Source organism: Lissotriton vulgaris, chromosome 5 (assembly GCF_964263255.1).
Source record: "Lissotriton vulgaris chromosome 5, aLisVul1.2, whole genome shotgun sequence".
Taxonomy (NCBI): domain Eukaryota; kingdom Metazoa; phylum Chordata; class Amphibia; order Caudata; family Salamandridae; genus Lissotriton; species Lissotriton vulgaris.
In genome coordinates, this window is record NC_141693.1 from 23,540,366 (window position 1) to 23,568,281 (window position 27,916).

The window sequence follows — 27,916 nt, forward strand, 5'->3', positions numbered from 1 at the left end:
GTGTGTGTGATTTGCTTATATTTGGTCTCTCTGATACATAGATGTCTCTGTGTACGTTTATGACGTTGTGTCAGTGTCTCTCACTTTATTGGAGTGTCAGTCTTTATCGTGTGTTTGTGTTTTTGTGTGTCTGAGGTGTGTATCTGTCTTTGGGTTTCCTATTAATATTGGTGTATTTTTATGTTAGGTTTGGATTAAAGTTTCAGCCCTGGTTAGAGTATGTTCTTGCTTGCTGGTCAATTTAACTCACCAGCTTTACTTACTTTTTAAACTATTCTCGGTGCTCTGTTTATTCTCTGTAATAAATCCGAGCAGCTGCTGTTTATTACTATGAAAATAAAATAAAAACAGGTCTTAAAAAAAGGTTTGCAACGCAGTTGCGTTTTAACGCATGTCTTTGATTGACAGCTTCTGGCAGAGTGGATTTTTGAATAAACATCAGTTTTAAAAATGCTCCTGATAGGAACCCCCGGACACTCTTGAAAGAGCCGGGCCGAGGGGGTTTGAACCCTGCCAGGCCGCGCCGAGGCTGAACGCTGCCAGGAATGCCGCGCCAGTTTCAGCAGAAATACTTGGCGCGCGCATCATCCTTAAGATTTCATTAATTGCGCGGATAATTTTGGCAATTAACGGCCTTGTGCCTTGCGTGAGTGTTTGCTGGGGCCCTGACGAGGCGCCGGGCCCCTCCCAGTGGCCCCGGTATAAAGGGCCACTTTGAGGAGTTGAGAGCACAGGTTTTGGAAGCTGCAGAATCCCAGACACATCTCGACTCGAGACCAGCGGAAGCGCCCAAGATCACAATGGAGCAAGGAAGCCAAGTGTGCCGGAGCCTGAGGGCAGCCGCCCTCCTGCTGCTGCTGCTGGGACTCCACTCTGCCGGTAGGTGGCGCCAGCGTAGGCCTCACACCGAGGGTGGCTCATGGCCTGGAGGTGGCACAGGACGAGGGACGGAGAGACAGCAGTGCTGTCTAAAGCACGGGGTGGGCTGGGAGACTGTAAGAGAGGGAGAAAGGAGGCTAGCCAATGTGTTACCTGTGGAGAAAGGAGGCTGGTCAAGATGGGACCTGTGGGAGAAAGGAGGCTGGTCACGATGGAACCTGTGGGAGAAAGGAGGCTAGTCAAGATGGAACCTGTGGGAGAAAGGAGGCTAGTCAAGATGGAACCTGTAGAAAAAGGAGGCTGGTCATCACGGGACCTGTGGAAAAAGGAGGCTGGTCATCACGGGACCTGTGGGAGAACGGAGGCTAGTCAACACGGGACCTGTGGGAGAAAGGAGGCTGGCTAGTCAACACGGGACCTGTGGGAAAAGGAGGCTAGTCATCATGGGATCTGTGGGAGAAAGGAGGCTAGTCAACACGGGACCTGTGGGAAAAAGGAGGCTGGTCAACACGGGACCTGTGGGAGAACGGAGGCTAGTCAAGATGGAACCTGAGGATAAGAGAAGGTGGGGCATCATGTTACCTGTGAAGAAAGGAGGCTAGTCAACATGTTACCTGTGGAGAAAGGAGGCTAGTCAACACGGAACCTGTGGGAGAACGGAGGCTAGTCAACACAGGACCTGTGGAAAAAGGAGGCTGGTCATCACGGGACCTGTGGGAGAACGGAGGCTAGTCAACACGGGACCTGTGGGAGAAAGGAGGCTGGCTAGTCAACACGGGAACTGTGGGAAAAGGAGGCTAGTCATCATGGGACCTGTGGGAGAAAGGAGGCTAGTCAACACGGGACCTGTGGGAAAAAGGAGGCTAGTCAACACGGGACCTGTGGGAAAAAGGAGGCTAGTCAACACGGGACCTGTGGGAAAAGGAGGCTAGCCAATTTGTTACCTGTGGAGAAAGGAAGCTAGTCAACATGTTACCTCTGGAGAGGGGAGGCTAGTCAACATGGGACCTGTAGGGGACAGGAAGCTAGTCAACATGGGACCTGCAAAGAAAGGAGGCTAGCCAACATGTTACCTGTGGAGAAAGGAGGCTAGTCAAGATGTTACTTGTGGTATACAGGAGATTAGACAACCTGTTACCTGGGGTTCAATGAAGGTTGGTCAACATGTTACCTGCGGGAGAAGTGGGGTTAGTAGACAGGGTAATACACACCACTGCTGGGTTTATAAATGCAGCAACAGGCAACCTTTAGTTTAACCCATTCCCTGTTTGGAGTGATTATGTATAGTTCTAAAGTCCACCTATGGAGCATTATGATGAGACCTGGTGACCAAATATGTCCTAGTTCCAGAGACCACACCTATAATTTAGTATTCACCTCTGGAGGCCACATCAAGAATAAGGTGGTTCATTAATACCTCTGTATATCATTCATAATAGATCTGTTTATAAGATGCATGTCTTTCTTCGCCATAGTCATGCGCATAGCATGCATATTCACTCCGCATTACAACAGCACAAGATACCTCCGAGTTAACCCTCTCATCACTGTGCTCTCTATGACACCTTTGTCTCTCTTGTAAAAGTCCACATCTGAAGAGTTATTCTCAGTTCTGAAGTCCACATCTGCAGAGTTATTCTGAGTCCTGAAGTCCACATCTGCAGTTATTCTCAGTCCTGAAGTCGAAATCTGCAGAGTTATGCTCAGTTCTGAAGGTCACATCTGCAGAGTTATTCTCAGTCCTGAAATCCACATCTGCCGAGTTATTCTCAGTTCTAAAGTCCACATCTGCAGAGTTATTCCCAGTTCTGAAGTCCACATCTGCAGAGTTATTCCCAGTTCTGAAGTCCACATCTGCAGAGTTATTCTCAGTTCTGAAGGTCACATTTGCAGAGTTATTCCCAGTTCTGAAGTCAACATCTGCAGTTATTCTCAGTCCTGAAGTCCACATCTGCAGAGTTATGCTCAGTTCTGAAGGTCACATCTGCAGAGTTATTCTCAGTCCTGAAGTCCACATCTGCCGAGTTATTCTCAGTTCTAAAGTCCACATCTGCAGAGTTATTCCCAGTTCTGAAGTCCACATCTGCAGAGTTATTTTCAGTTCTGAAGGTCACATCTGCAGAGTTATTCCCAGTTCTGAAGTCCACATCTGCAGAGTTATTCCCTTTTCTGAAGGTGGCATCTGCAGTTATTCTCAGTTCTGAAGGTCACATCTGCAGAGTTATTCTTAGTTCTGAAGGTGACATCTGCAGTTATTCTCAGTTCTGAAGTCCACATCTGCAGAGTTATTCCCTTTTCTGAAGGTGACATCTGCAGTTATTCCCAGTTCTGAAGGTCACATCTGCAGAGTTATTCCCTTTTCTGAAGGTCACATCTGCAGTTATTCTCAGTTCTGAAGGTCACATCTGCAGAGTTATTCTCAGTTCTGAAGGTCACATCTGCAGTTATTCTCAGTTCTGAAGGTCACATCTGCAGTTATTCTCAGTTCTGAAGGTCACATCTGCAGAGTTATTCCCTTTTCTGAAGGTGACATCTGCAGTTATTCCCAGTTCTGAAGGTCACATCTGCAGAGTTATTCCCTTTTCTGAAGGTGACATCTGCAGTTATTCCCAGTTCTGAAGGTCACATCTGCAGAGTTATTCCCTTTTCTGAAGGTCACATCTGCAGTTATTCTCAGTTCTGAAGGTCACATCTGCAGAGTTATTCTCAGTTCTGAAGGTCACATCTGCAGTTATTCTCAGTTCTGAAGGTCACATCTGCAGTTATTCTCAGTTCTGAAGGTCACATCTGCAGAGTTATTCTCAGTTCTGAAGGTCACATCTGCAGTTATTCTCAGTTCTGAAGGTCACATCTGCAGAGTTATTCTCAGTTCTGAAGGTCACATCTGCAGAGTTATTCTCAGTCCTGAAGTCCACATCTGCAGTTATTCCCAGTTCTGAAGTCCACATCTGCAGAGTTATTCCCAGTTCTGAAGGTCACATCTGCAGAGTTATTCTCAGTCCTGAAGTCCACATCTGCAGAGTTATTCCCAGTTCTGAAGTCCACATCTGCAGAGTTATTCTCAGTTCTGAAGGTCACATGTGCAGTTATTCTCAGTTCTGAAGGTCACATCTGCAGTTATTCTCAGTTCTGAAGGTCACATCTGCAGAGTTATTCTCAGTTCTGAAGGTCACATCTGCAGAGTTATTCTCAGTCCTGAAGTCCACATCTGCAGAGTTATTCTCAGTTCTGAAGGTCACATCTGCAGAGTTATTCTCAGTTCTGAAGGTCACATCTGCAGTTATTCTCAGTTCTGAAGTCCCCATCTGCAGAGTTATTCTCAGTCCTGAAGTCCACATCTGCAGAGTTATTCTCAGTTCTGAAGGTCACATCTGCAGAGTTATTCCCAGTTCTGAAGGTCACATCTGCAGAGTTATTCTCAGTCCTGAAGTCCACATCTGCAGTTATTCCCAGTTCTGAAGGTCACATCTGCAGAGTTATTCTCAGTTCTGAAGGTCACATCTGCAGAGTTATTCTCAGTTCTGAAGTCCACATCTGCAGAGTTATTCTCAGTCCTGAAGTCCACATCTGCAGTTATTCTCAGTCCTGAAGTCCACATCTGCAGAGTTATTCTCAGTTCTGAAGGTCACATCTGCAGTTATTCTCAGTTCTGAAGGTCACATCTGCAGAGTTATTCCCAGTTCTGAAGGTCACATCTGCAGAGTTATTCTCAGTTCTGAAGGTCACATCTGCAGTTATTCTCAGTTCTGAAGGTCACATCTGCAGTTATTCTCAGTTCTGAAGGTCACATCTGCAGAGTTATTCTCAGTTCTGAAGGTCACATCTGCAGTTATTCTCAGTTCTGAAGGTTACATCTGCAGAGTTATTCCCAGTTCTGAAGGTCACATCTGCAGAGTTATTCCCAGTTCTGAAGGTCACATCTGCAGAGTTATTCCCAGTTCTGAAGTCCACATCTGCAGAGTTAATCTCAGTTCTGAAGTCCACATCTGCAGAGTTATTCTCAGTCCTGAAGTCCACATCTGCAGTTATTCTCAGTCCTGAAGTCCACATCTGCAGAGTTATTCTCAGTTCTGAAGGTCACATCTGCAGTTATTCTCAGTTCTGAAGGTCACATCTGCAGAGTTATTCCCAGTTCTGAAGGTCACATCTGCAGAGTTATTCTCAGTTCTGAAGGTCACATCTGCAGTTATTCTCAGTTCTGAAGGTCACATCTGCAGTTATTCTCAGTTCTGAAGGTCACATCTGCAGAGTTATTCTCAGTTCTGAAGGTCACATCTGCAGTTATTCTCAGTTCTGAAGGTCACATCTGCAGTTATTCTCAGTTCTGAAGGTCACATCTGCAGAGTTATTCTCAGTTCTGAAGGTCACATCTGCAGTTATTCTCAGTTCTGAAGGTCACATCTGCAGAGTTATTCTCAGTTCTGAAGGTCACATCTGCAGAGTTATTCCCAGTTCTGAAGGTCACATCTGCAGAGTTATTCTCAGTCCTGAAGTCCACATCTGCAGAGTTATTCCCAGTTCTGAAGGTCACATCTGCAGAGTTATTCCCAGTTCTAAAGTCCACATCTGCAGAGTTATTCTCAGTTCTGAAGTCCACATCTGCAGAGTTATTCCCAGTTCTGAAGGTCACATCTGCAGAGTTATTCTCAGTCCTGAAGTCCACATCAGTTCTATGGTATCAGGTTCTACAAGACGAGCACACATCTAGAGCATCCCAGTCCGGAGCGCGGTGTTCAGCTGTAGGTCAAAAGGCCAGATCTGGAATACAGTACTGGTTCTCGAGAGGACACTTAGTGTCGTGCCCTGGTCTAGAGAAGGATAGAGGAAGGGTGCAGACAGAAACAGAGGCCAGGGGATGGGTGGTGGTATGCTAGAACTAGTATGAAAAGCTGCTGGGGTTTGAACTTGTCTGGTCAGGAAGAGGGGATGAGGTGCTAGAATCATCTCAAGATCTTCGGGGTGTTCATGCTGATGAGGAAGTGAGGGAATTGCAGAAGTCCTGAGGCTCTGAAACAGAGAGGGCTGATTTAGATCTCAGTGGACGGGTTACTCCTTCACAACGGTGACAGATATCCCGTCCGCTGGAATATAAATCCCAACGGCCCTCCATGAACCATTCCTGAAGGGACACGCGGCATTACTTCCTCTTGTGTAGTTATGTACAGCTTCAGAAAACTTACATGAAATTCAAATCTGTAATTAAGAGCTACATTTTGGTGTGAAATGCATACCCATGTCAATTGTGGATGCAAAGTCACATTTCGCACAAACAATTGAGCAAGCACCACAGCAACTCCAAACAACAGCTGCTCGTGTTCTGTGTGTTTGCTTTACTCCCACATACCTGCGATAGGATCTTTACTTCACGTAACTAGAATTTAGGCGATATGGTGTAATGGTGTAATTCCAGGAATTTAGCATGACTAGTGGAAGGAGAATACAGCAATGTGACAGAAAGTTCACCTGTGTCAAGTTATTAGTGACCTGACTGTTTGTGGGTCAACCCTAGGCCCACACGCCTACCTTACTTTTGAGTTCACCTGGACCTAGCATGGATTGTTGATCAATAGATGCTGAAGACCGGGGTTGGCACTCATTTCACAAGGCCTGGACTGGAGGTCAAAGGTCAGACACTAAAAGAAAACAATATTTAAAATACTTTAGGACAGATTCCAAAGTGAGATATCATTCAGAGGGCGTAGGCGTCTGATCCAAGCTATGTCCTCAGGTTGGTTCCACCCTTGATGCAACCAACCGTGGCGAAGCCTTACCTTCCTTAACCAGCCTTACCTTCCTTAACCAGCCTTACCTTCCTTAACCAGCCTTACCTTCCATCACCAGCCTTACCTTCCTTAATCAGCCTTACCTTCCTTAACCAGCCTTACCTTCCTTAACTAGCCGTACCTTCCATCACCAGCCTTACCTTCCTTAACCAGACTTACCTTCCTTAACCAGCCTTACCTTCCTTAACTAGCCGTACCTTCCATCACCAGCCTTACCTTCCTTAACCAGACTTACCTTCCTTAACCAGCCTTACCTTCCTTAACTAGCCGTACCTTCCATCACCAGCCTTACCTTCCTTAACTAGCCTTACCTTCCATCACCAGCCTTACCTTCCTTAACCAGCCTTACCTTCCTTAACCAGCCTTACCTTCCATCACCAGCCTTACCTTCCTTAATCAGCCTTACCTTCCTTAACCAGCCTTACCTTCCTTAACTAGCCTTACCTTCCATCACCAGCCTTACCTTGCTTAACTAGCCTTACCTTCCATCACCAGCCTTACCTTCCTTAACCAGCCTTACCTTCCTTAACTAGCCTTACCTTCCTTAACTAGCCTCACCTTCCTTAACCAGCCTTACCTTCCTTAACCAGCCTTACCTTCCTTAACTAGCCTTACCTTCCATCACCAGCCTTACCTTCCTTAACCAGCCTTACCTTCCTTAACCAGCCTTACCTTCCTTAATCAGCCTTACCTTCCTTAACTAGCCTTACCTTCCTTCACCAGCTCACCCTCCATCATCAACCTTACCTTGCTTCTCTAGCCTTACCTTCCTTAACCTAGAGATGTTTCTATGAAATGAATGTGTAACGTAGTTTCGTAAACTTACCTTGTTTAAGATAAATTGTCAAAACTTTACTTTTTCCAATTTTAACAAAACTTTTCTCAGCAGTCCATGGGAATGAATGTATTCGCACATTTCCATGACACCCTCGAAGAAACCTCAAATAGGAGTATATGGGCGGCCTCCGGCACATGTCCCCGGCAATAAGGCATACTAGGGTCAACATCTCATCCCTGGGTCTAATGTTCACAGAACCGCTGTCCCGGCCGCGGGTGTCTGGGAGCACAGCGCCTGGAGTCCAAGTGCTAGCTTCTAAGCTCTGTGGCGGCTCCAGGACCTCTGGGGAAGGTCCACTCTCAGCTTAAGGATCACTGCTGGTCTCAAGGGGTGGAGAAGCGTCTACTCAACTATTTAAATGTGATGTGAGAGGGATAAGAGGCTGGACCCCAGAGGACTGGCCACTCCCCGGGTGCAAGAGGGGGGACCAGTAGAGATTTGGAGCTGACAGTTCATTTAGGGGCATATGTAGGTAGCCGTTTGCGATTCCTTAAATGTATATATAAGACAGGTCAAATATTAAAGACAGCCAGCCAGGGATTCATGGCGAGGTGCTCATGATTTATAGGCCACCCATCAACCGTTGGTCCATGTACACTTGATAAGTTTCCAAGAACCAGATCCTACAGGGTAAGCATTAGGAGAACGTACACCTTAAAGGTTTAGTGTATGCAATGGTTCAATTGGTGCATTGTGTATTATTGGGGGTCACTTTATTAAATGCGCCTCGTCTGAGAAATATTGTTTTTAATGTCACAATATATGGTGTGAAAATGTTGACTCTCGCTTTGTTTATTTAGTGTTTTCTTGTGTTTTTATTGTCATGTATGTCTTGTTGATAAGTGGCCTTGTGACTCTGATTGTTACAATCATTAAAAATTGTAAACACTGAAAATGAAGGCTATCGACACTGATTGGCCGAGGCTGGATAGGTGGCATTCACCAGCTGGGAAGAATGTTTACATCACACCTTGGCTTGATGCACATGTGCATTGAACACGTACTGAGCCCTCTGTGCACAGGCTTCATGGTGCTGTTTGTCTTCTCTCCACAGCTGCGCAAAACACGACCACCGTGGCCCCCACGACTACAGGTAAGTCACCTGCTGTCTCATGTGCCAATGCTCCTTTCATGCTCGTGGCTTCACCTAGGGTTCTTAGCTTTTATAACCCAGTGTCTATGATCAGAAAGAAGATGAAATACACACTCTAAAGTGCACAGTTTAAGTCAGGGTGGGATGGGGTTGGCGACTTATAATAATGCACGTTTGAGTGTGGCACGAAGACCCCATTGGTCATATAACTATCGTTTTCTGTTGTGGCGTTCCTTGTTCAATGAGGGGCATACTTATGATAGGACTTGATTCGCGCTTGCTCCATGCAACGCGGTGCAAGTGTGACGCAAGCCCAAAATGTGATTTATGATACCATGCAAGGCCATCGTCTGTGGCCGTGAGGGGCTTCGTAAATTAGCAGTAACGCAACACAGCACAAATCATTGCATTGGGTTTCTCTGCCCTGAGAAGGCGTTGCGTGGGCGTTGCGTGGGCGTTGCATGGGCGTTGCGTGGGTGTTGCATGGGCGTTGCATGGGCGTTGCGTGGGCGTTGCGTGGGCGTTGCGTGGGCGTTGCATGGGCGTTGCGTGGGTGTTGCGTGGGCGTTGCATGGGTGTTGCATGGGCGTTGCGTGGGCGTTGTGTGGGTGTTGCATGGGTGTTGCATGGGCGTTGCGTGGGCGTCGCATGGGCGTTGCGTGGGTGTTGCATGGGCGTTGCGTGGGCGTTGCGTGGGCGTTGCATGGGCGTTGCGTGGGTGTTGCATGGGCGTTGCATGGGCGTTGCGTGGGCGTTGCATGGGCGTTGCATGGGCGTTGCGTGGGCGTTGCATGGGCGTTGCATGGGCGTTGCATTGGCGTTCCCGTGCAACCCTCATGGTTTTGTACATATTCCCACATTTATCAAAAGTTGAAGACTTGGGAATGCGCTGAAAAGATACGCCTTCCCAGGGAAGACGTAATGGGAAGAAATATCTTCATTTCTTCTTGTTACTTCCTCTGCATGCAGCACACATAGAAAGAAGAACATGTCCTCAGGATTGCTTCTGTGCAGGAAGGTGCCTCTTTGTGCACAAAAACCATCCTTCCTGCAACAGAGGCCCCCTTGCACCATGGGGCGAGGGTGCCTGCGCTGGTGGTAGGGGGACAAAGAGGCACCAGCGCAGGGACAAAGGCAGGACGCCTTCCTGCCCTTTCCCAGTCATGCGGCGCAGGAAGGTGGCTTGCTGCCCTGCATGACTTTATTGTAAATATGCCCCATATTCTCTAGATTCCAAAGGCAGGCGGCCCGAAGCCGCAGCACCCCTGGGCACCTCTTGAAAGCCCTGGGGCAGTGTGAAGGTGGCGGAGTTTGTCTAGGCGCTGTAGGATTGAAGCAGAGCGCAAGATTAGAAATCTTACCTTTAGATGTGCTCCAGGGAAATGTCATATTTCGTACACAGAATGAGGAAAAAACGAGGAGAAATAAACATATTTCTCCTTGTTACGCCTCTCCTGGGAAGGTGAATATCTTTGCGCAAAAGGGGAGAAGAGGGCTGGCAGGAAGTGTGCTGGGGGATTAGTAAATAATAAAAAACAAGACTTACTTGGTGCATCCAGCCGCCTCACACTCCTCTGCTCCTGGTGCCAGCAGTCCCTGGGACAGTATCGGACTCCCTATCCAATCCCCACGCTGCTCTCAAGCATGAGAGCAGCGTGGGAATTGGCCTGAGTGGACTAGATCAACGCTCGCTCAGGCACAGGGAGTTTTCACTGTTTTTCCAACCTGACTGTACATTACACCTGGGTTGGAGAAACCTAAGTGCGCATGTCAGTTTGGAAGGCCTGAAACGGCCGGCCAACTGACATGTGCGCTTAAAAGTGCACATTTGCCACTCCCATGGCCCGGCCTCACCTCTTCCTGCACACACTGGCTCAGTGCCAGCAGCTAAAAAGATAAAGCAATTCAAAAATCACTTTATTTTTCAGCTGCTGGCTCTTAGCCAGTGGGGCGATGCTCCACCGCCATTGCGCAGGAGCCGCCACTGCATTATTACTGCATTCCTCTACATCAGAAGGCTTTGCAGTTTGCAGCATCACTGCCCCTCTTAACTCTTTTTGGGTATGTGAAATAGTTTATAGGCTGAAAGAGATTTTGAGAAGCTCCATCAGGGGCAACAAAAAGGTGCAGGAAACTGAGAGAATGTGTTTAAGGGCTTGGGGACCACTGCACCATGGTTCTACTCACTCCTTGAAGATGGCCTGCCAGAGAGGCCTTCGCAGCACCCCCAATATCACTGTCAGTTCAGGGGTGTGCAGGATGTAGTAGCAAATCTAATTTCTGAAACCACCTCCTGTTCTCCTCAGCAGCCGCAACAACCACCACACCAGCAGCAACCACCACCACACCAGCAGCAACCACTACCACACCAGCAGCAACCACCACCACACCAGCCGCAACCACCACCACACCTGCCGCAACCACCACCACACCTGCCGCAACCACCACCACAGCAGCTGAAACAACCACCACAGGAACCGGAAGCACCACCACAGGAACCGGAAGCACTACCACCAGTGCAGGTAAGCTTTATTGAATTATAATACCCTTTAGGTTTTTCTTATTACCCCTGAGGATGCATTGGGGCACTTTATACTCAAGAACCTAAGAATGCAGAAACCTCTCTGGCCACTATCCCATCTGCAGGTTGTACACTCGCCCCAGAAGGGGGAAATGGCCAGTATTGCCCTACCCAGTAATCACTGACAACCTGACCATGGGTGGTGTATCAGCGTGACAGCCTAGCCGAAAGTTCTGCTGCCACCAACACTCCCTCTTCCATCCCACAACCACATGTTGGCCCGATTCACAAAGGAAAACCTACTCTTTTGTGTAAGTTTAAACTTATCGGTATTCACAAAGGTAAACTTAGATCAAAAGTCTAACTTTACGAATAGTAACTCAACTTTGTCAGTATGAAAAAGTAGTAACATTAGTCTTTTGTTCTAAGCTTACCTTTGTGAATACCGAAAAGTAGTAGACAGTGGTCTGCCTTACCTAGGGTCCCTGCACACTAGGACAGAGGTCTGCCTTACCTAGGGTCCCTGCACACTAGGACAGAGGTCTGCCTTACCTAGGGTCCCTGCACACTAGGACAGAGGTCTGCCTTACCTAGGGTCCCTGCACACTAGGACAGAGGTCTGCCTTACCTAGGGTCCCTGCACACTAGGACAGAGGTCTGCCTTACCTAGGGTCCCTGCACACTAGGACAGAGGTCTGCCTTACCTAGGGTCCCTGCACACTAGGACAGAGGTCTGCTGTACCTAGGGTCCCTGCACACTAGGACAGAGGTCTGCCGTACCTAGGGTCCCTGCACACTAGCACAGAGGTCTGCCTTACCTAGGGTCCCTGCACACTAGGACAGAGGTCTGCTGTACGTAGGGTCCCTGCACACTAGGACAGAGGTAGGGTCCCTGCACACTAGGACAGAGGTCTGCTGTACCTAGGGTCCCTGCACACTAGGACAGAGGTCTGCCTTACCTAGGGTCCCTGCACACTAGGACAGAGGTCTGCCTTACCTAGGGTCCCTGCACACTAGGACAGAGGTCTGCCGTACCTAGGGTCCCTGCACACTAGGACAGAGGTCTGCTGTACCTTGGGTCCCTGCACACTAGGACAGAGGTCTGCCTTACCTAGGGTCCCTGCACACTAGGACAGAGGTCTGCTGTACCTAGGGTCCCTGCACACTAGGACAGAGGTCTGCTGTACCTAGGGTCCCTGCACACTAGGACAGAGGTCTGATGTACCTAAGGTCCCTGCACACTAGGACAGAGGTCTGCCTTACCTAGGGTCCCTGCACACTAGGACAGAGGTCTGCCTTACCTAGGGTCCCTGCACACTAGGACAGAGGTCTGCCTTACCTAGGGTCCCTGCACACTAGGACAGAGGTCTGCTGTACCTAGGGTCCCTGCACACTAGGACAGAGGTCTGCCGTACCTAGGGCCCCTGCACACTAGGACAGAGGTCTGCCGTACCTAGGGTCCCTGCACACTAGGACAGAGGTCTGCTGTACCTAGGGTCCCTGCACACTAGGACAGAGGTCTGCCGTACCTAGGGTCCCTGCACACTAGGACAGAGGTCTGCCTTACCTAGGGTCCCTGCACACTAGGACAGAGGTCTGCTGTACCTAGGGTCCCTGCACACTAGTACAGAGGTCTGCTGTACCTAGGGTCCCTGCACACTAGGACAGAGGTCTGCCTTACCTAGGGTCCCTGCACACTAGGACAGAGGTCTGCCTTACCTAGGGTCCCTGCACACTAGTACAGAGGTCTGCTGTACCTAGGGTCCCTGCACACTAGTACAGAGGTCTGCCTTACCTAGGGTCCCTGCACACTAGTACAGAGGTCTGCTGTACCTAGGGTCCCTGCACACTAGTACAGAGGTCTGCCTTACCTAGGGTCCCTGCACACTAGGACAGAGGTCTGCTGTACCTAGGGTCCCTGCACACTAGGACAGAGGTCTGCCTTACCTAGGGTCCCTGCACACTAGGACAGAGGTCTGCCTTACCTAGGGTCCCTGCACACTAGGACAGAGGTCTGCCTTACCTAGGGTCCCTGCACACTAGGACAGAGGTCTGCCTTACCTAGGGTCCCTGCACACTAGGACAGAGGTCTGCCTTACCTAGGGTCCCTGCACACTAGGACAGAGGTCTGCCGTACCTAGGGTCCCTGCACACTAGGACAGAGGTCTGCCTTACCTAGGGTCCCTGCACACTAGGACAGAGGTCTGCCTTACCTAGGGTCCCTGCACACTAGTACAGAGGTCTGCTGTACCTAGGGTCCCTGCACACTAGGACAGAGGTCTGCCTTACCTAGGGTCCCTGCACACCAGGACAGAGGTCTGCCTTACCTAGGGTCCCTGCACACTAGGACAGAGGTCTGCTGTACCTAGGGTCCCTGCACACTAGGACAGAGGTCTGCCGTACCTAGGGTCCCTGCACACTAGGACAGAGGTCTGCTGTACCTAGGGTCCCTGCACACTAGGACAGAGGTCTGCTGTACCTAGGGTCCCTGCACACTTGGACAGAGGTCTGCTGTACCTAGGGTCCCTGCACACTAGGACAGAGGTCTGCTGTACCTAGGGTCCCTGCACATTAGGACAGAGGTCTGCTGTACCTAGGGTCCCTGCACACTAGGACAGAGGTCTGCTGTACCTAGGGCCCCTGCACACTAGGACAGAGGTCTGCCTTACCTAGGGTCCCTGCACACTAGGACAGAGGTCTGCCTTACCTAGGGTCCCTGCACACTAGGACAGAGGTCTACTGTACCTAGGGCCCCTGCACACTAGGACAGAGGTCTGCCTTACCTAGGGTCCCTGCACACTAGGACAGAGGTCTGCTGTACCTAGGGCCCCTGCACACTAGGACAGAGGTCTGCCTTACCTAGGGTCCCTGCACACTAGGACAGAGGTCTGCCTTACCTAGGGTCCCTGCACACTAGGACAGAGGTCTGCTGTACCTAGGGTCCCTGCACACTAGGACAGAGGTCTGCTGTACCTAGGGCCCCTGCACACTAGGACAGAGGTCTGCCTTACCTAGGGTCCCTGCACACTAGGACAGAGGTCTGCCTTACCTAGGGTCCCTGCACACTAGGACAGAGGTCTGCTGTACCTAGGGTCCCTGCACACTAGGACAGAGGTCTGCCTTACCTAGGGTCCCTGCACACTAGGACAGAGGTTTGCTGTACCTAGGGTCCCTGCACACTAGGACAGAGGTCTGCTGAACCTAGGGTCCCTGCACACTAGGACAGAGGTCTGCCTTACCTAGGGTCCCTGCACACTAGGACAGAGGTTTGCTGTACCTAGGGTCCCTGCACACTAGGACAGAGGTCTGCCTTACCTAGGGTCCCTGCACACTAGGACAGAGGTCTGCCTTACCTAGGGTCCCTGCACACTAGGACAGAGGTCTGCTGTACCTAGGGTCCCTGCACACTAGGACAGAGGTCTGCTGTACCTAGGGTCCCTGCACACTAGGACAGAGGTCTGCCGTACCTAGGGTCCCTGCACACTAGTACAGAGGTCTGCCTTACCTAGGGTCCCTGCACACTAGGACAGAGGTCTGCTGTACCCAGGGTCCCTGAACACTAGGACAGAGGTCTGCCGTCCCTAGGGCCCCTGCACACTAGGACAGAGGTCTGCCGTACCTAGGGTCCCTGCACACTAGGACAGAGGTCTGCTGTACCTAGGGTCCCTGCACACTAGGACAGAGGTCTGCCGTACCTAGGGTCCCTGCACACTAGGACAGAGGTCTGCCTTACCTAGGGTCCCTGCACACTAGGACAGAGGTCTGCCGTACCTAGGGTCCCTGCACACTAGGACAGAGGTCTGCTGTACCTAGGGTCCCTGCACACTAGGACAGAGGTCTGATGTACCTAGGGTCCCTGCACACTAGGACAGAGATCTGCCTTACCTAGGGTCCCTGCACACTAGGACAGAGGTCTGCTGTACCTAGGGTCCCTGCACACTAGGACAGAGGTCTGCTGTACCTAGGGTCCCTGCACATTAGGACAGAGGTCTGCTGTACCTAGGGTCCCTGCACACTAGGACAGAGGTCTACCTTACCTAGGGTCCCTGCACACTAGGACAGAGGTCTGCCGTACCTAGGGTCCCTGCACACTAGGACACAGGTCTGCCTTACCTAGGGTCCCTGCACACTAGGACAGAGGTCTGCCTTACCTAGGGTCCCTGCACACTAGGACAGAGGTCTGCTGTACCTAGGGTCCCTGCACACTAGGACAGAGGTCTGCTGTACCTAGGGTCCCTGCACACTAGGACAGAGGTCTGCTGTACCTAGGGTCCCTGCACACTAGGACAGAGGTCTGCCGTACCTAGGGTCCCTGCACACTAGTACAGAGGTCTGCCTTACCTAGGGTCCCTGCACACTAGTACAGAGGTCTGCTGTACCTAGGGTCCCTGCACACTAGGACAGAGGTCTGCCTTACCGAGGGTCCCTGCACACTAGGACAGAGGTCTGCTGTACCTAAGGTCCCTGCACACTAGGACAGAGGTCTGCTGTACCTAGGGTCCCTGCACACTAGGACAGAGGTCTGCTGTACCTAGGGTCCCTGCACACTAGGACAGAGGTCTGCCTTACCTAGGGTCCCTGCACACTAGGACAGAGGTTTGCTGTACCTAGGGTCCCTGCACACTAGGACAGAGGTCTGCTGTACCTAGGGTCCCTGCACACTAGGACAGAGGTCTGCCTTACCTAGGGTCCCTGCACACTAGGACAGAGATCTGCCTTACAGAGGGTCCCTGCACACTAGGACAGAGGTCTGCTGTACCTAGGGTCCCTGCACACTAGGACAGAGGTCTGCCTTACCTAGGGTCCCTGCACACTAGGACAGGGGTCTGCTGTACCTAGGGTCCCTGCACACTAGGACAGAGGTCTGCTGTACCTAGGGTCCCTGCACACTAGGACAGAGGTCTGATGTACCTAGGGTCCCTGCACACTAGGACAGAGGTCTGCCTTACCTAGGGTCCCTGCACACAAGGACAGAGGTCTGCCTTACCTAGGGTCCCTGCACACTAGGACAGAGGTCTGCCGTACCTAGGGTCCCTGCACACTAGGACAGAGGTCTGATGTACCTAGGGTCCCTGCACACTAGGACAGAGGTCTGCCTTACCTAGGGTCCCTGCACACTAGGACAGAGGTCTGCTGTACCTAGGGTCCCTGCACACTAGGACAGAGGTCTGCTGTACCTAGGGTCCCTGCACACTAGGACAGAGGTCTGCCATACCTAGGGTCCCTGCACACTAGGACAGAGGTCTGCTGTACCTAGGGTCCCTGCACACTAGGACAGAGGTCTGCTGAACCTAGGGTCCCTGCACACTAGGACAGAGGTCTGCCTTACCTAGGGTCCCTGCACACTAGGACAGAGGTCTGCCTTACCTAGGGTCCCTGCACACTAGGACAGAGGTCTGCCTTACCTAGGGTCCCTGCACACTAGGACACAGGTCTGCTGTACCTAGGGTCCCTGCACACTAGGACAGAGGTCTGCCGTACCTAGGGTCCCTGCACACTAGGACAGAGGTCTGCCGTACCTAGGGTCCCTGCACACTAGGACAGAGGTCTGCTGTACCTAGGGTCCCTGCACACTAGGACAGAGGTCTGCTGTACCTAGGGTCCCTGCACACTAGGACAGAGGTATGCCTTACCTAGGGTCCCTGCACACTAGGACAGAGGTCTGCCTTACCTAGGGTCCCTGCACACTAGGACAGAGGTCTGCCGTACCTAGGGTCCCTGCACACTAGGACAGAGGTCTGCTGTACCTAGGGTCCCTGCACACTAGGACAGAGGTCTGCTGTACCTAGGGTCCCTGCACACTAGGACAGAGGTCTGCTGTACCTAGGGTCCCTGCACACCAGGACAGAGGTCTGCTGTACCTAGGGTCCCTGCACACTAGGACAGAGGTCTGCTGTACCTAGGGTCCCTGCACACTAGGACAGAGGTCTGCCGTACCTAGGGTCCCTGCACACTAGGACAGAGGTCTGCTGTACCTAGGGTCCCTGCACACTAGGACAGAGGTCTGCTGTACCTAGGGTCCCTGCACACAAGGCTTGCCTCCTAGATGACGCGCTGTCCTTTCCTTCACAGAGACCACCACGACCGGCAGCGCGGAGGTGAAGGGCCTCGAACCCTGGAAGATCGCCCTGATTGCGGTGTTCTCCACCCTTGGGGCGCTGCTGCTCCTAACCCTGCTCTTCTTGGTAAGTCACCTGGGGCTCCTAGCAGGGGCCTCCGAATGTCTCTTTTGGGTCAGGGGGGCTTTGTCAGACACCTCGCATTAATCAGCTGAACGCCAAGGGCGTGGGGTTGCGGTGGCATAACCAAACTTAAGCCCCGTCCCACCCTCCCTTGCAAAGAACATGGCGAGGCCCCCCTCCGGACTCAGGGTCTCTGTTGTAAGTGCATCTCTCACAGCCTTGCTAGTCTCTGTTGTAAGTGCATCTCTCACAGCCTTGCTAGTCTCTGCTGTAAGTGCATCACTCCACAGCCTTACTGGTCTCTGTTGTAAGTGCATCTCTCACAGCCTTGCTGGCCTCTGTTGTAAGTGCATCTCTCACAGCCTTGCTGGTCTCTGCTGTAAGTGCATCTCTCACAGCCTTGCTAGTCTCTGTTGTAAGTGCATCTCTCACAGCCTTGCTGGCCTCTGTTGTAAGTGCATCTCTCACAGCCTTGCTAGTCTCTGTTGTAAGTGCATCTCTCACAGCCCCACTAGTCTCTGTTGTAGGTGCATCTCTCACAGCCTTGCTGGCCACTGTTGTAAGTGCATCTCTCACAGCCTTGCTAGTCTCTGTTGTAAGTGCATCTCTCACAGCCTTGCTGGTCTCTGTTGTAAGTGCATCTCTCCACAGCCTTGCTGGTCTCTGTTGTAAGTGCATCTCTCACAGCCTTGCTGGTCTCTGTTGTAAGTGCATCTCTCACAGCCTTGCTGGTCTCTGTTGTAAGTGCATCTCTCACAGCCCCACTAGTCTCTGTTGTAAGTGCATCTCTCGCAGCCTTGCTAGTCTCTGTTGTGAGTGCATCTCCCCACAGCCCCACTATTCTCTGTTGTAAGTGCATCTCTCACAGCCAAACTAGTCTCTGTTGTAAGTGCATCTCTCCACAGCCAAACTAATCTCTGTTGTAAGTGCATCTCTCCACAGCCAAACTAGTCTCTGTTGTAAGTGCATCTCTCACAGCCTTGCTGGTCTCTGTTGTAAGTGCATCTCTCACAGCCAAACTAGTCTCTGTTGTAAGTGCATCTCTCCACATCCAAACTAATCTCTGTTGTAAGTGCATCTCTCCACAGCCAAACTAGTCTCTGTTGTAAGTGCATCTCTCACAGCCTTGCTGGTCTCTGTTGTAAGTGCATCTCTCACAGCCTTGCTGGTCTCTGTTGTAAGTGTATCTCTCACAGCCTTGCTGGTCTCTGTTGTAAGTGCATCTCTCGCAGCCTTGCTAGTCTCTGTTTTAAGTGAATCCCTCACAGCCTTACTGGTCTCTGTTGTAAGTGCTTCTCTCCACAGCCAAACTAGTCTCTGTTGTAAGTGCATCTCTCACAGCCTTGCTGGCCTCTGTTGTAAGTGCATCTCTCACAGCCTTGCTGGTCTCTGTTGTAAGTGCATCTCTCACAGCCTTGCTAGTCTCTGTTGTAAGTGCATCTCCCCGCAACCCAACTAGTCTCTGTTGTAAGTGCAACTCTCACAGCCTTGCTAGTCTCTGTTGTAAGTGCATCTCTCACAGCCTTGCTGGTCTCTGTTGTAAGTGCATCTCCCCGCAACCCAACTAGTCTCTGTTGTAAGTGCATCTCTCACAGCCTTGCTAGTCCCTGTTGTAAGTGCATCTCTCACAGCCTTGCTAGTCCCTGTTGTAAGTGCATCTCTCACAGCCTTGCTGGTCTCTGTTGTAAGTGCATCTCTCACAGCCTTGCTGGTCTCTGTTGTAAGTGCATCTCTCACAGCCTTGCTGGTCTCTGTTGTAAGTGCATCTCTCACAGCCCCACTAGTCTCTGTTGTAAGTGCATCTCTCGCAGCCTTGCTAGTTTCGGTTGTAAGTGCATCTCTCACAGCCCCACTAGTCTCTGTTGTAAGTGCATCTCTCGCAGCCTTGCTAGTCTCTGTTGTAAGTGCATCTCTCACAGCCCCACTAGTCTCTGTTGTAAGTGCATCTCTCTCAGCCTTGCTAGTCTCTGTTGTAAGTGCATCTCTCACAGCCCCACTAGTCTCTGTTGTAAGTGCATCTCTCGCAGCCTTGCTGGTCTCTGTTGTAAGTGCATCTCTCACAGCCTTGCTGGTCTCTGTTTTAAGTGCATCTCTCACAGCCTTGCTGGTCTCTGTTGTAAGTGCATCTCTCCACAGCCTTGCTGGTCTCTGTTTTAAGTGCATCTCTCACAGCCTTGCTAGTCCCTGTTGTAAGTGCATCTCTCACAGCCTTGCTAGTCCCTGTTGTAAGTGCATCTCTCACAGCCCCGGTACAATGGAAACCTTCCCTCCTGATATGGAGATTTATAGCCGCAGCTGCTGAGATATTTCGTCAAATAAGAACCTCTTGGTCTGGTCCACCGGATGAAGTGCTTGTTCTGATGGCATCTCTGGTTGAGGACTGATGCCAGTGTGTGTGCCAACGAGGAAGTGTTTCCTCTGATGGCAGTGTTAGTATTCCAGGCCCCTGGCTGCTCCCTGATGCCAGTGTGTGTGCCAGTGTGTTTCCTCTGATGGCAGTGCTAGTATCCCAGGCCCCTGGCTGCTCCCTGATGCCAGTGTGTGTGCCAGTGTGTTTCCTCTGATAGCAGTGCTGGTATCCTAGGCCCCTGGCTGTGGCCAGGTGCCAGGGTGTGTGTGCCAGTGTGTTTCCTCTGATAGCAGTGTTAGTATCCCAGGCCCCTGGCTGTGGCCAGGTGCCAGTGTGTGTGTGCCAGTGTATTTGCTCTGATAGCAGTGTTAGTATCCCAGGCCCCTGGCTGTGGCCAGGTGCCAGTGTGTGTGTGCCAGTGTGTTTCCTCTGATAGCAGTGCTAGTATCACAGGCCCCTGGCTGCTCCCTGATGCCAGTGTGTGTGCCAGTGTGTTTCCTCTGATAGCAGTGTTAGTATCCTAGGCCCCTGGCTGCTCCCTGATGCCAGAGTGTGTGCCAGTGTGTTTCCTCTGATGGCAGTGTTAGTATCCCAGGCCCCTGGCTGAGGACTGATGCCAGAGTGTGTGCAAGTGTGTTTCCTCTGATAGCAGTGCTAGTATCCCAGGCCCCTGGCTGCTCCCTGATGCCAGTGTGTGTGTGCCAGTGTGTTTCCTCTGATGGCAGTGTTAGTATCCCAGGCCCCTGGCTGCTCCCTGATGCCAGAGTGTGTGCCAGTGTGTTTCCTCTGATGGCAGTGTTAGTATCCCAGGCCCCTGGCTGCTCCCTGATGCCAGTGTGTGTGCCAGTGTGTTTCCTCTGATGGCAGTGTTAGTATCACAGGCCCCTGGCTGCTCCCTGATGCCAGTGTGTGTGCCAGTGTGTTTCCTCTGATGGCAGTGTTAGTATTCCAGGCCCCTGGCTGCTCCCTGATGCCAGAGTGTGTGCCAGTGTGTTTCCTCTGATAGCAGTGTTAGTATCCCAGGTCCCTGGCTGCTCCCTGATGCCAGTGTGTGTGCCAGTGTGTTTCCTCTGATGGCAGTGTTAGTATCCCAGGCCCCTGGCTGAGGACTGATGCCAGAGTGTGTACCAGTGTGTTTCCTCTGATAGCAGTGTTAGTATCCTAGGCCCCTGGCTGCTCCCTGATGCCAGTGTGTGTGCCAGTGTGTTTCCTCTGATGGCAGTGTTAGTATTCCAGGCCCCTGGCTGCTCCCTGATGCCAGTGTGTGTGCCAGTGTGTTTCCTCTGATAGCAGTGCTAGTATCCCAGGCCCCTGGCTGTGGCCAGGTGCCAGGGTGTGTGTGCCAATAAGGAAGTGTTTGCTCTGATAGCAGTGTTAGTATCCCAGGCCCCTGGCATGTCCGTGATGCCAGTGTGTGTGCCAGTGTGTTTCCTCTGATGGCTGTGCTAGTATTCCAGGCCCCTGGCTGCTCCCTGATGCCAGAGTGTGTGCCAGTGTGTTTCCTCTGATGGCAGTGTTAGTATCCCAGGCCCCTGGCTGAGGACTGATGCCAGTGTGTGTGCCAGTGTGTTTCCTCTGATGGCAGTGTTAGTATCACAGGCCCCTGGCTGCTCCCTGATGCCAGAGTGTGTGCCAGTGTGTTTCCTCTGATGGCAGTGTTAGTATCCCAGGCCCCTGGCTGAGGACTGATGCCAGAGTGTGTGCCAGTGTGTTTCCTCTGATAGCAGTGCTAGTATCACAGGCCCCTGGCTGCTCCCTGATGCCGGAGTGTGTGCCAGTGTGTTTCCTCTGATAGCAGTGTTAGTATCCCAGGCCCCTGGCTGCTCCCTGATGCCAGTGTGTGTGCCAGTGTGTTTCCTCTGATAGCAGTGTTAGTATCCCAGGCCCCTGGCTGAGGACTGATGCCAGAGTGTGTGCCAGTGTGTCTCCTCTGATAGCAGTGTTAGTATCCCAGGCCCCTGGCTGCTCCCTGATGCCAGTGTGTGTGCCAGTGTGTTTCCTCTGATAGCAGTGTTAGTATCCTAGGCCCCTGGCTGTGGCCAGGTGCCAGGGTGTGTGTGCCAATAAGGAAGGGTTTGCTCTGATAGCAGTGCTAGTATCCCAGGCCCCTGGCTGCTCCCTGATGCCAGTGTGTGTGCCAGTGTGTTTCCTCTGATGGCAGTGCTACTATCCCAGGCCCCTGGCTGAGGACTGATGCCAGTGTGTGTGCCAGTGTGTTTCCTCTGATGGCAGTGTTAGTATTCCAGGCCCCTGGCTGCTCCCTGATGCCAGTGTGTGTGCCAGTGTGTTTCCTCTGATAGCAGTGTTAGTATCCCAGGCCCCTGGCTGCTCCCTGATGCCAGTGTGTGTGCCAGTGTGTTTCCTCTGATGGCAGTGTTAGTATCCCAGGCCCCTGGCTGCTCCCTGATGCCAGAGTGTGTGCCAGTGTGTTTCCTCTGATGGCAGTGTTAGTATTCCAGGCCCCTGGCTGCTCCCTGATGCCAGTGTGTGTGCCAGTGTGTTTCCTCTGATGGCAGTGTTAGTATTCCAGGCCCCTGGCTGCTCCCTGATGCCAGAGTGTGTGCCAGTGTGTTTCCTCTGATAGCAGTATTAGTATCCCAGGCCCCTGGCTGAGGACTGATGCCAGTGTGTGTGCCAGTGTGTTTCCTCTGATGGCAGTGTTAGTATCACAGGCCCCTGGCTGCTCCCTGATGCCAGTGTGTGTGCCAGTGTGTTTCCTCTGATAGCAGTGTTAGTATCCCAGGCCCCTGGCTGTGGTCAGGTGCCAGTGTGTGTGCCAGTGTGTTTCCTCTGATAGCAGTGTTAGTATCCCAGGCCCCTGGCTGTGGCCAGGTGCCAGTGTGTGTGTGCCAGTGTGTTTCCTCTGATGGCAGTGTTAGTATTCCAGGCCCCTGGCTGCTCCCTGATGCCAGTGTGTGTGCCAGTGTGTTTCCTCTGATAGCAGTGTTAGTATCCCAGGCCCCTGGCTGCTCCCTGATGCCAGTGTGTGTGCCAGTGTGTTTCCTCTGATGGCAGTGTTAGTATTCCAGGCCCCTGGCTGCTCCCTGATGCCAGTTTGTGTGCCAGTGTGTTTCCTCTGATAGCAGTGCTCGTATCCTAGGCCCCTGGCTGCTCCCTTATGCCAGAGTGTGTGCCAGTGTGTTTCCTCTGATAGCAGTGCTAGTATCACAGGCCCCTGGCTGCTCCCTGATGCCAGTGTGTGTGCCAGTGTGTTTCCTCTGATGGCAGTGTTAGTATCCTAGGCCCCTGGCTGAGGACTGATGCCAGAGTGTGTGCCAGTGTGTTTCCTCTGATAGCAGTGTTAGTATCCCAGGCCCCTGGCTGTGGCCAGGTGCCAGTGTGTGTGTGCCAGTGTGTTTCCTCTGATGGCAGTGTTAGTATTCCAGGCCCCTGGCTGCTCCCTGATGCCAGTGTGTGTGCCAGTGTGTTTCCTCTGATAGCAGTGTTAGTATCCCAGGCCCCTGGCTGCTCCCTGATGCCAGTGTGTGTGCCAGTGTGTTTCCTCTGATAGCAGTGTTAGTATTCCAGGCCCCTGGCTGCTCCCTGATGCCAGTGTGTGTGCCAGTGTGTTTCCTCTGATAGCAGTGCTAGTATCCCAGGCCCCTGGCTGCTCCCTGATGCCAGTGTGTGTGCCAGTGTGTTTCCTCTGATAGCAGTGTTAGTATCCCAGGCCCCTGGCTGCTCCCTGATGCCAGTGTGTGTGCCAGTGTGTTTCCTCTGATAGCAGTGTTAGTATTCCAGGCCCCTGGCTGCTCCCTGATGCCAGTGTGTGTGCCAGTGTGTTTCCTCTGATAGCAGTGTTACTATTCCAGGCCCCTGGCTGCTCCCTGATGCCAGTGTGTGTGCCAGTGTGTTTCCTCTGATAGCAGTGCTAGTATCCCAGGCCCCTGGCTGCTCCCTGATGCCAGTGTGTGTGCCAGTGTGTTTCCTCTGATAGCAGTGCTAGTATCCCAGGCCCCTGGCTGCTCCCTGATGCCAGCGTGTGTGCCAGTGTCCTAGGCCCCTGGCTGTGGCCAGGTGCCAGTGTGTGTGCCAGTGTGTTTCCTCTGATAGCAGTGCTAGTATCCCAGGCCCCTGGCTAAGGACTGATGCCAGAGTGTGTGCCAGTGTGTTTCCTCTGATGGCAGTGTTAGTATCCTAGGCCCCTGGCTGTGGCCAGGTGCCAGTGTGTGTGCCAGTGTGTTTCCTCTGATAGCAGTGCTAGTATCCCAGGCCCCTGCCTAAGGACTGATGCCAGATTGTTTGTGCCAATGGGGAAGTTGTTTATTCTGGTAGTACTATCAGTTCCTCTGGCCTTAGGTGCAAGTTGGCTCCCAGCAGGAAGCTCCTGGCACATGCCGCTGGCCAGTAGTGACCTCTTTCGTGTGTTTCTGCAGCTACTCCCCTGGCCTCTGGGTGAGGGTTGGCAAACCCTCTGCAGTGCCAGTTGCTTCTGGGTAGCGGTGATGTCTTCTCGGTCCTTGTTTTGAAGGGTCTTCTAGGGTGGTGTGGGCGCTTCTCAGTGGTCGTAGGGTGCCTCTGGGATCAGGGTTGGCACACCACGGGCAGTGCCAAGACGTTGCCCCCGGGCCCTGTGACTGTATCTCTCAGGAAGGCGCAGCTGCCCCTCCAGGGTGCACTGTTTCTTCAGTGTCCAGGGATACATTTGGGGTGAGGTTGGCACATAGGGCAGGGGTTACATCTCTCTTCTGTTAGTGTCTCTCAGTTAGTTGTACCTTCCTTTCTGAGGGAACTATTGCTTCCTTGGCCAAAGAGTACCTCTGGGCTAATAGATGGCACACAGTGGGCAGTGCCAGGTTGGTGCCTCATAGAAACTGCTTCAGTGTCTCACGGACCAGTGCAGGAGCTAGGTGGAGGGACTAGGTGTGTGTGTGTGTGCGTGTGTGTGTGTGGGGGGGGGGGGGGTGGCAATACTTCAAGTGTCCTGCATCGTCCCTCTGGGTTGATGGTTGGGGCAGCCGCATGCAATGGGCAGTGCCAGCTTTGCCCCGCCGGATCCTGACACTTCTTTGTTTTCTCTTTTCTGTAGGTCTTCTCTGGGAAGTGCGGCGGTGGAAGCGGCTGCTGTCGTGGCCACAGTCAGAGCTCCGCCGCCTGCCCCGGCCTTGGCATGGACAACGTCACTTCTACGCACTGCACTGGGCAGGACTTCCATGGTTTTGGGGGGCGCCAGGGCCCCCAATATTGATGGGTGCCATGAGCAGACGTGGCCCCAGCTCCACCGCCATCTCCTTGAAAGAAGCTCTGGAGCTGTCGTCCGTCCTTCCATCCCCCGCCAGAGGGCGCAACCCAGGACCTGCCGCGGTGCGCATGCGCGGTGCTGGGACCTCCCTCACTGCTACACTGCAGACTCTGACTTCACTTTCTCTGAGTCCAGCATTTCTTGTCTTTAGAGTGTTTGCAAACTAATGTGAATATTGCCTCGATTCCTAGTGTGTGCTGCAGCCGCAGACCCGCGCAATCCCCCGGATTACACTCAAGCTCGACCGTTTATCAAAAGCATAGGATCACCCCAAACGGAGACGGCTGTCCTGGCCTCAGAAATATAAATCAGATAGGATATCACCGCATCCATATTGGGGCAGAGGGGATATCCATCGCCATTGTGAGGGAGTAACCCGTCTGCTAAGATCTAACTCAGGCGCTACTGCCCATTGGACGACATTTGGTTACTTTTTGCTAGTTCGGAAGCGCCGAGAGATGGCTAGTGAATTCTCCCATCTTGTGTGAGTGCATACTCGGGGAAGAGCGACGGCTTCACTCACTGCCCAAGGAAACTTGCATACTACACAAACACACACTCAGGAAATCATGAGGATTATTCTTTCAAATCTGTCCTATTTACGAGGGGGGCTCTGCTGTCAGCAGCTGTCCCTCAATTTCAACTATTTATGTTTAGCACATGTTGTTCTTCAGTTCTTTTCCTTAATTTATTAGCACTATTTATTAAACGCAGAGGATATATTTATTTTTATGTGTACAATGCAGAGTTTGTGCCTCCGCACTGGAACTTATCTGGATCCAGTACGTCCCCTGTGGCGTGTTGTAGATTTGCAGTGCCCCTTGAGCCGCATTAAAGGATGACCAGCAGTAGGGTGTGTTTTATAGGATCCGCAGTGCCTCCTGGGGAATGGTATAGGATTTAGGGAGTCTCCTGGGGCATGTGATAGGATTCACAGCACCTCCTGAGGCATGTTATAGGGTTCACGGCACCTCCTGGGGCGTTTTATCGGATCTGCAGCACCTCCTCGGGTATGTTTTAGGATCCGCAGTGCTTCGTGGGGCATGCCATATATATCACAGCGCTTCCTGGCGCGCATTACTGGGTTCACAGCGCCTCCTGGGGTGTGTTATAAGATCCACAGTGCCTTGTGAGGCATGCCATGGAATTCACAGCGCTTCCTGGAGCGCATTCCTGGATTAACAGCGCCTCCTAGGGTGTGTTACCGGATCTGCAGCGCCTCCTGGGGCATGCTATAGAATCACAGTGCCTCCTGGAGCACGTTGTTGGTTTCACAGCGCCTTCTAAGATGTGTTGTAAGATCCATAGTCTTCTGAGGTACCATTGACTCAGGAGGAAACGATATTCACCAGTGACAAATCAGCTGAGTTTTAGTCAGAATTTGCCTCACTAATAAATTTCAATCACCCCTTGTTTTGCCCAAACCATATTCTCTAACTATATTGGATAAAAAGAATGGACACACAGCATATTCGATCTATTCAAGAAGTTAAGCAAGAAACGATTCATAAAACAAACAAAAAAAAATGGATTCTAGTTAAGAATCCGAGGCATGATTTAATTTTTTTTTTTTAAGAATTATTTTTTGCAAATGTCAATTTTGTTGAAACTCCCTGCTAAATTACAGCGGCGAAGCATTTAGAAGCAGCTGATTCCAATCTGTCGCTGTGAATGAAGTGCACGTCCTGACAACGGAGAAATGCTGTTTAATAATCTGGCCTGAGGACCCCCTCGGGGAATGTTCTACCGCTCATACTTATGATTGTGTGTTTGAAATAAAATATTATCATGATGAGAGAACTTTCGTACGTCTTTTCATGTTATGCGACTGCCACTGTCTCCCCGCCACCCCCACCCTTGGCTACCAATGTCCCCCATTCTCTACCCCTCCCTCCAGCCTGGGGTCGTTTGTAATTAGGTAATGAAGCCAGCAAACTTTATAGGCAAAAACAATATTTACACAGAAGATAGAAATGTCCAAAACTACTTTATCTGAACTATTCTTCAAATGTGAGAAACAAAAATACTGGCGTCTCACCAGACACTGAGATGTACTCCTAGCACCTGGCTCACCAGCCGACACTAAGATATACTCCCAGCACCTGGCTCAGCAGCCGACACTGAGATATACTCCTAGCATCTGGCTCACCAGCCGACACTGAGATATACTCCTAGCACCTGGCTCACCAGCCGACACTGAGATATACTCCTAGCACTTGGCTCTCCAGCGACACTGAGATATAATCCTAGCACCTGGCTCACCAGCCGACACTGAGATCAACTACCAGCTCCTGGCTCACCAGCCGACACTGAGATATACTCCTAGCACCTGGCTCACCAGCCGACACTGAGCTATTCTCCTAGTCCTTGGCTCGCCAGCCAACACTGAGATCAACTACCAGCTCCTGGCTCAGCAGCCGACACTGAGATATACTCCTAGCACTTGGCTCTCCAGCGACACTGAGATATAATCCTAGCACCTGGCTCACCAGCCGACACTGACTTATACTCCTAGCACATGATCCATGAGCCGACACTGAGATACACTGCCAGCGCCCGGGTCACCAGTCGACACTGAGATATTATTATAGGAGTTTATAAAGCGCCTGGTGACGCCTCCCGGCGTGTCCCCGCGCTGTGGAGAGAGTGTTGCATGGGTGGATAGGCAGCAGGCTGTGGCTAGATAGTGAAAAGGTAAGTTTTTAGTTGTTTCCTAAAGGATGTTTCGTTTTCTTCCTGTCTGATGTTCATGGGGAGGGTGTTCCACTTCTTGGCTGCTAGAGTACGAAAAGACCTGCCTCCAAGTCTGGCCTTTCTTGGACGCGTTGTTACAAGCAGACCAGTTCCCTTAGAACGTAGGGTTCTGTGGGGTTCGTAGGGAGAGGCTAAGTCAGATAAGTAGGAGGGGGCTCTTTGATGAATGATCCGGTGGCACCATAGAAGTGCCTTGAATACTATCCTCTTGCTGATGGGCAGCCAATGCAGAGTATCCAAAGAAGGTTTCGAGGGGGCTCTGCGTGGGAGTCTT

The 27,916-nt window shown here is 51.7% G+C and overlaps 1 protein-coding gene across 3 annotated transcripts; it reads left to right on the plus strand.

Annotated features, from left to right (window-relative positions):
* Positions 1-745: 745 nt before the first annotated feature.
* Positions 746-26,656, plus strand: LOC147710027 (uncharacterized). Of its 3 annotated transcripts, XM_086919923.1 has the most exons (6): positions 746-879; positions 8,555-8,593; positions 10,900-11,115; positions 17,187-17,299; positions 24,676-24,739; positions 24,779-26,655. In XM_086919923.1, exons 1-6 carry the CDS (start codon positions 801-803, stop codon positions 24,832-24,834), a joined length of 567 nt encoding a protein of 188 aa, XP_086776049.1. In that variant the 5' UTR covers positions 746-800; the 3' UTR covers positions 24,835-26,655. The 3 variants fall into 3 exon arrangements, with proteins under 3 accessions (XP_086776049.1, XP_086776048.1, XP_086776047.1); XM_086919922.1 differs by having other exon boundaries at positions 10,903-11,115; positions 24,676-26,656; XM_086919921.1 differs by having other exon boundaries at positions 24,676-26,655.
* Positions 26,657-27,916: the final 1,260 nt, after the last annotated feature.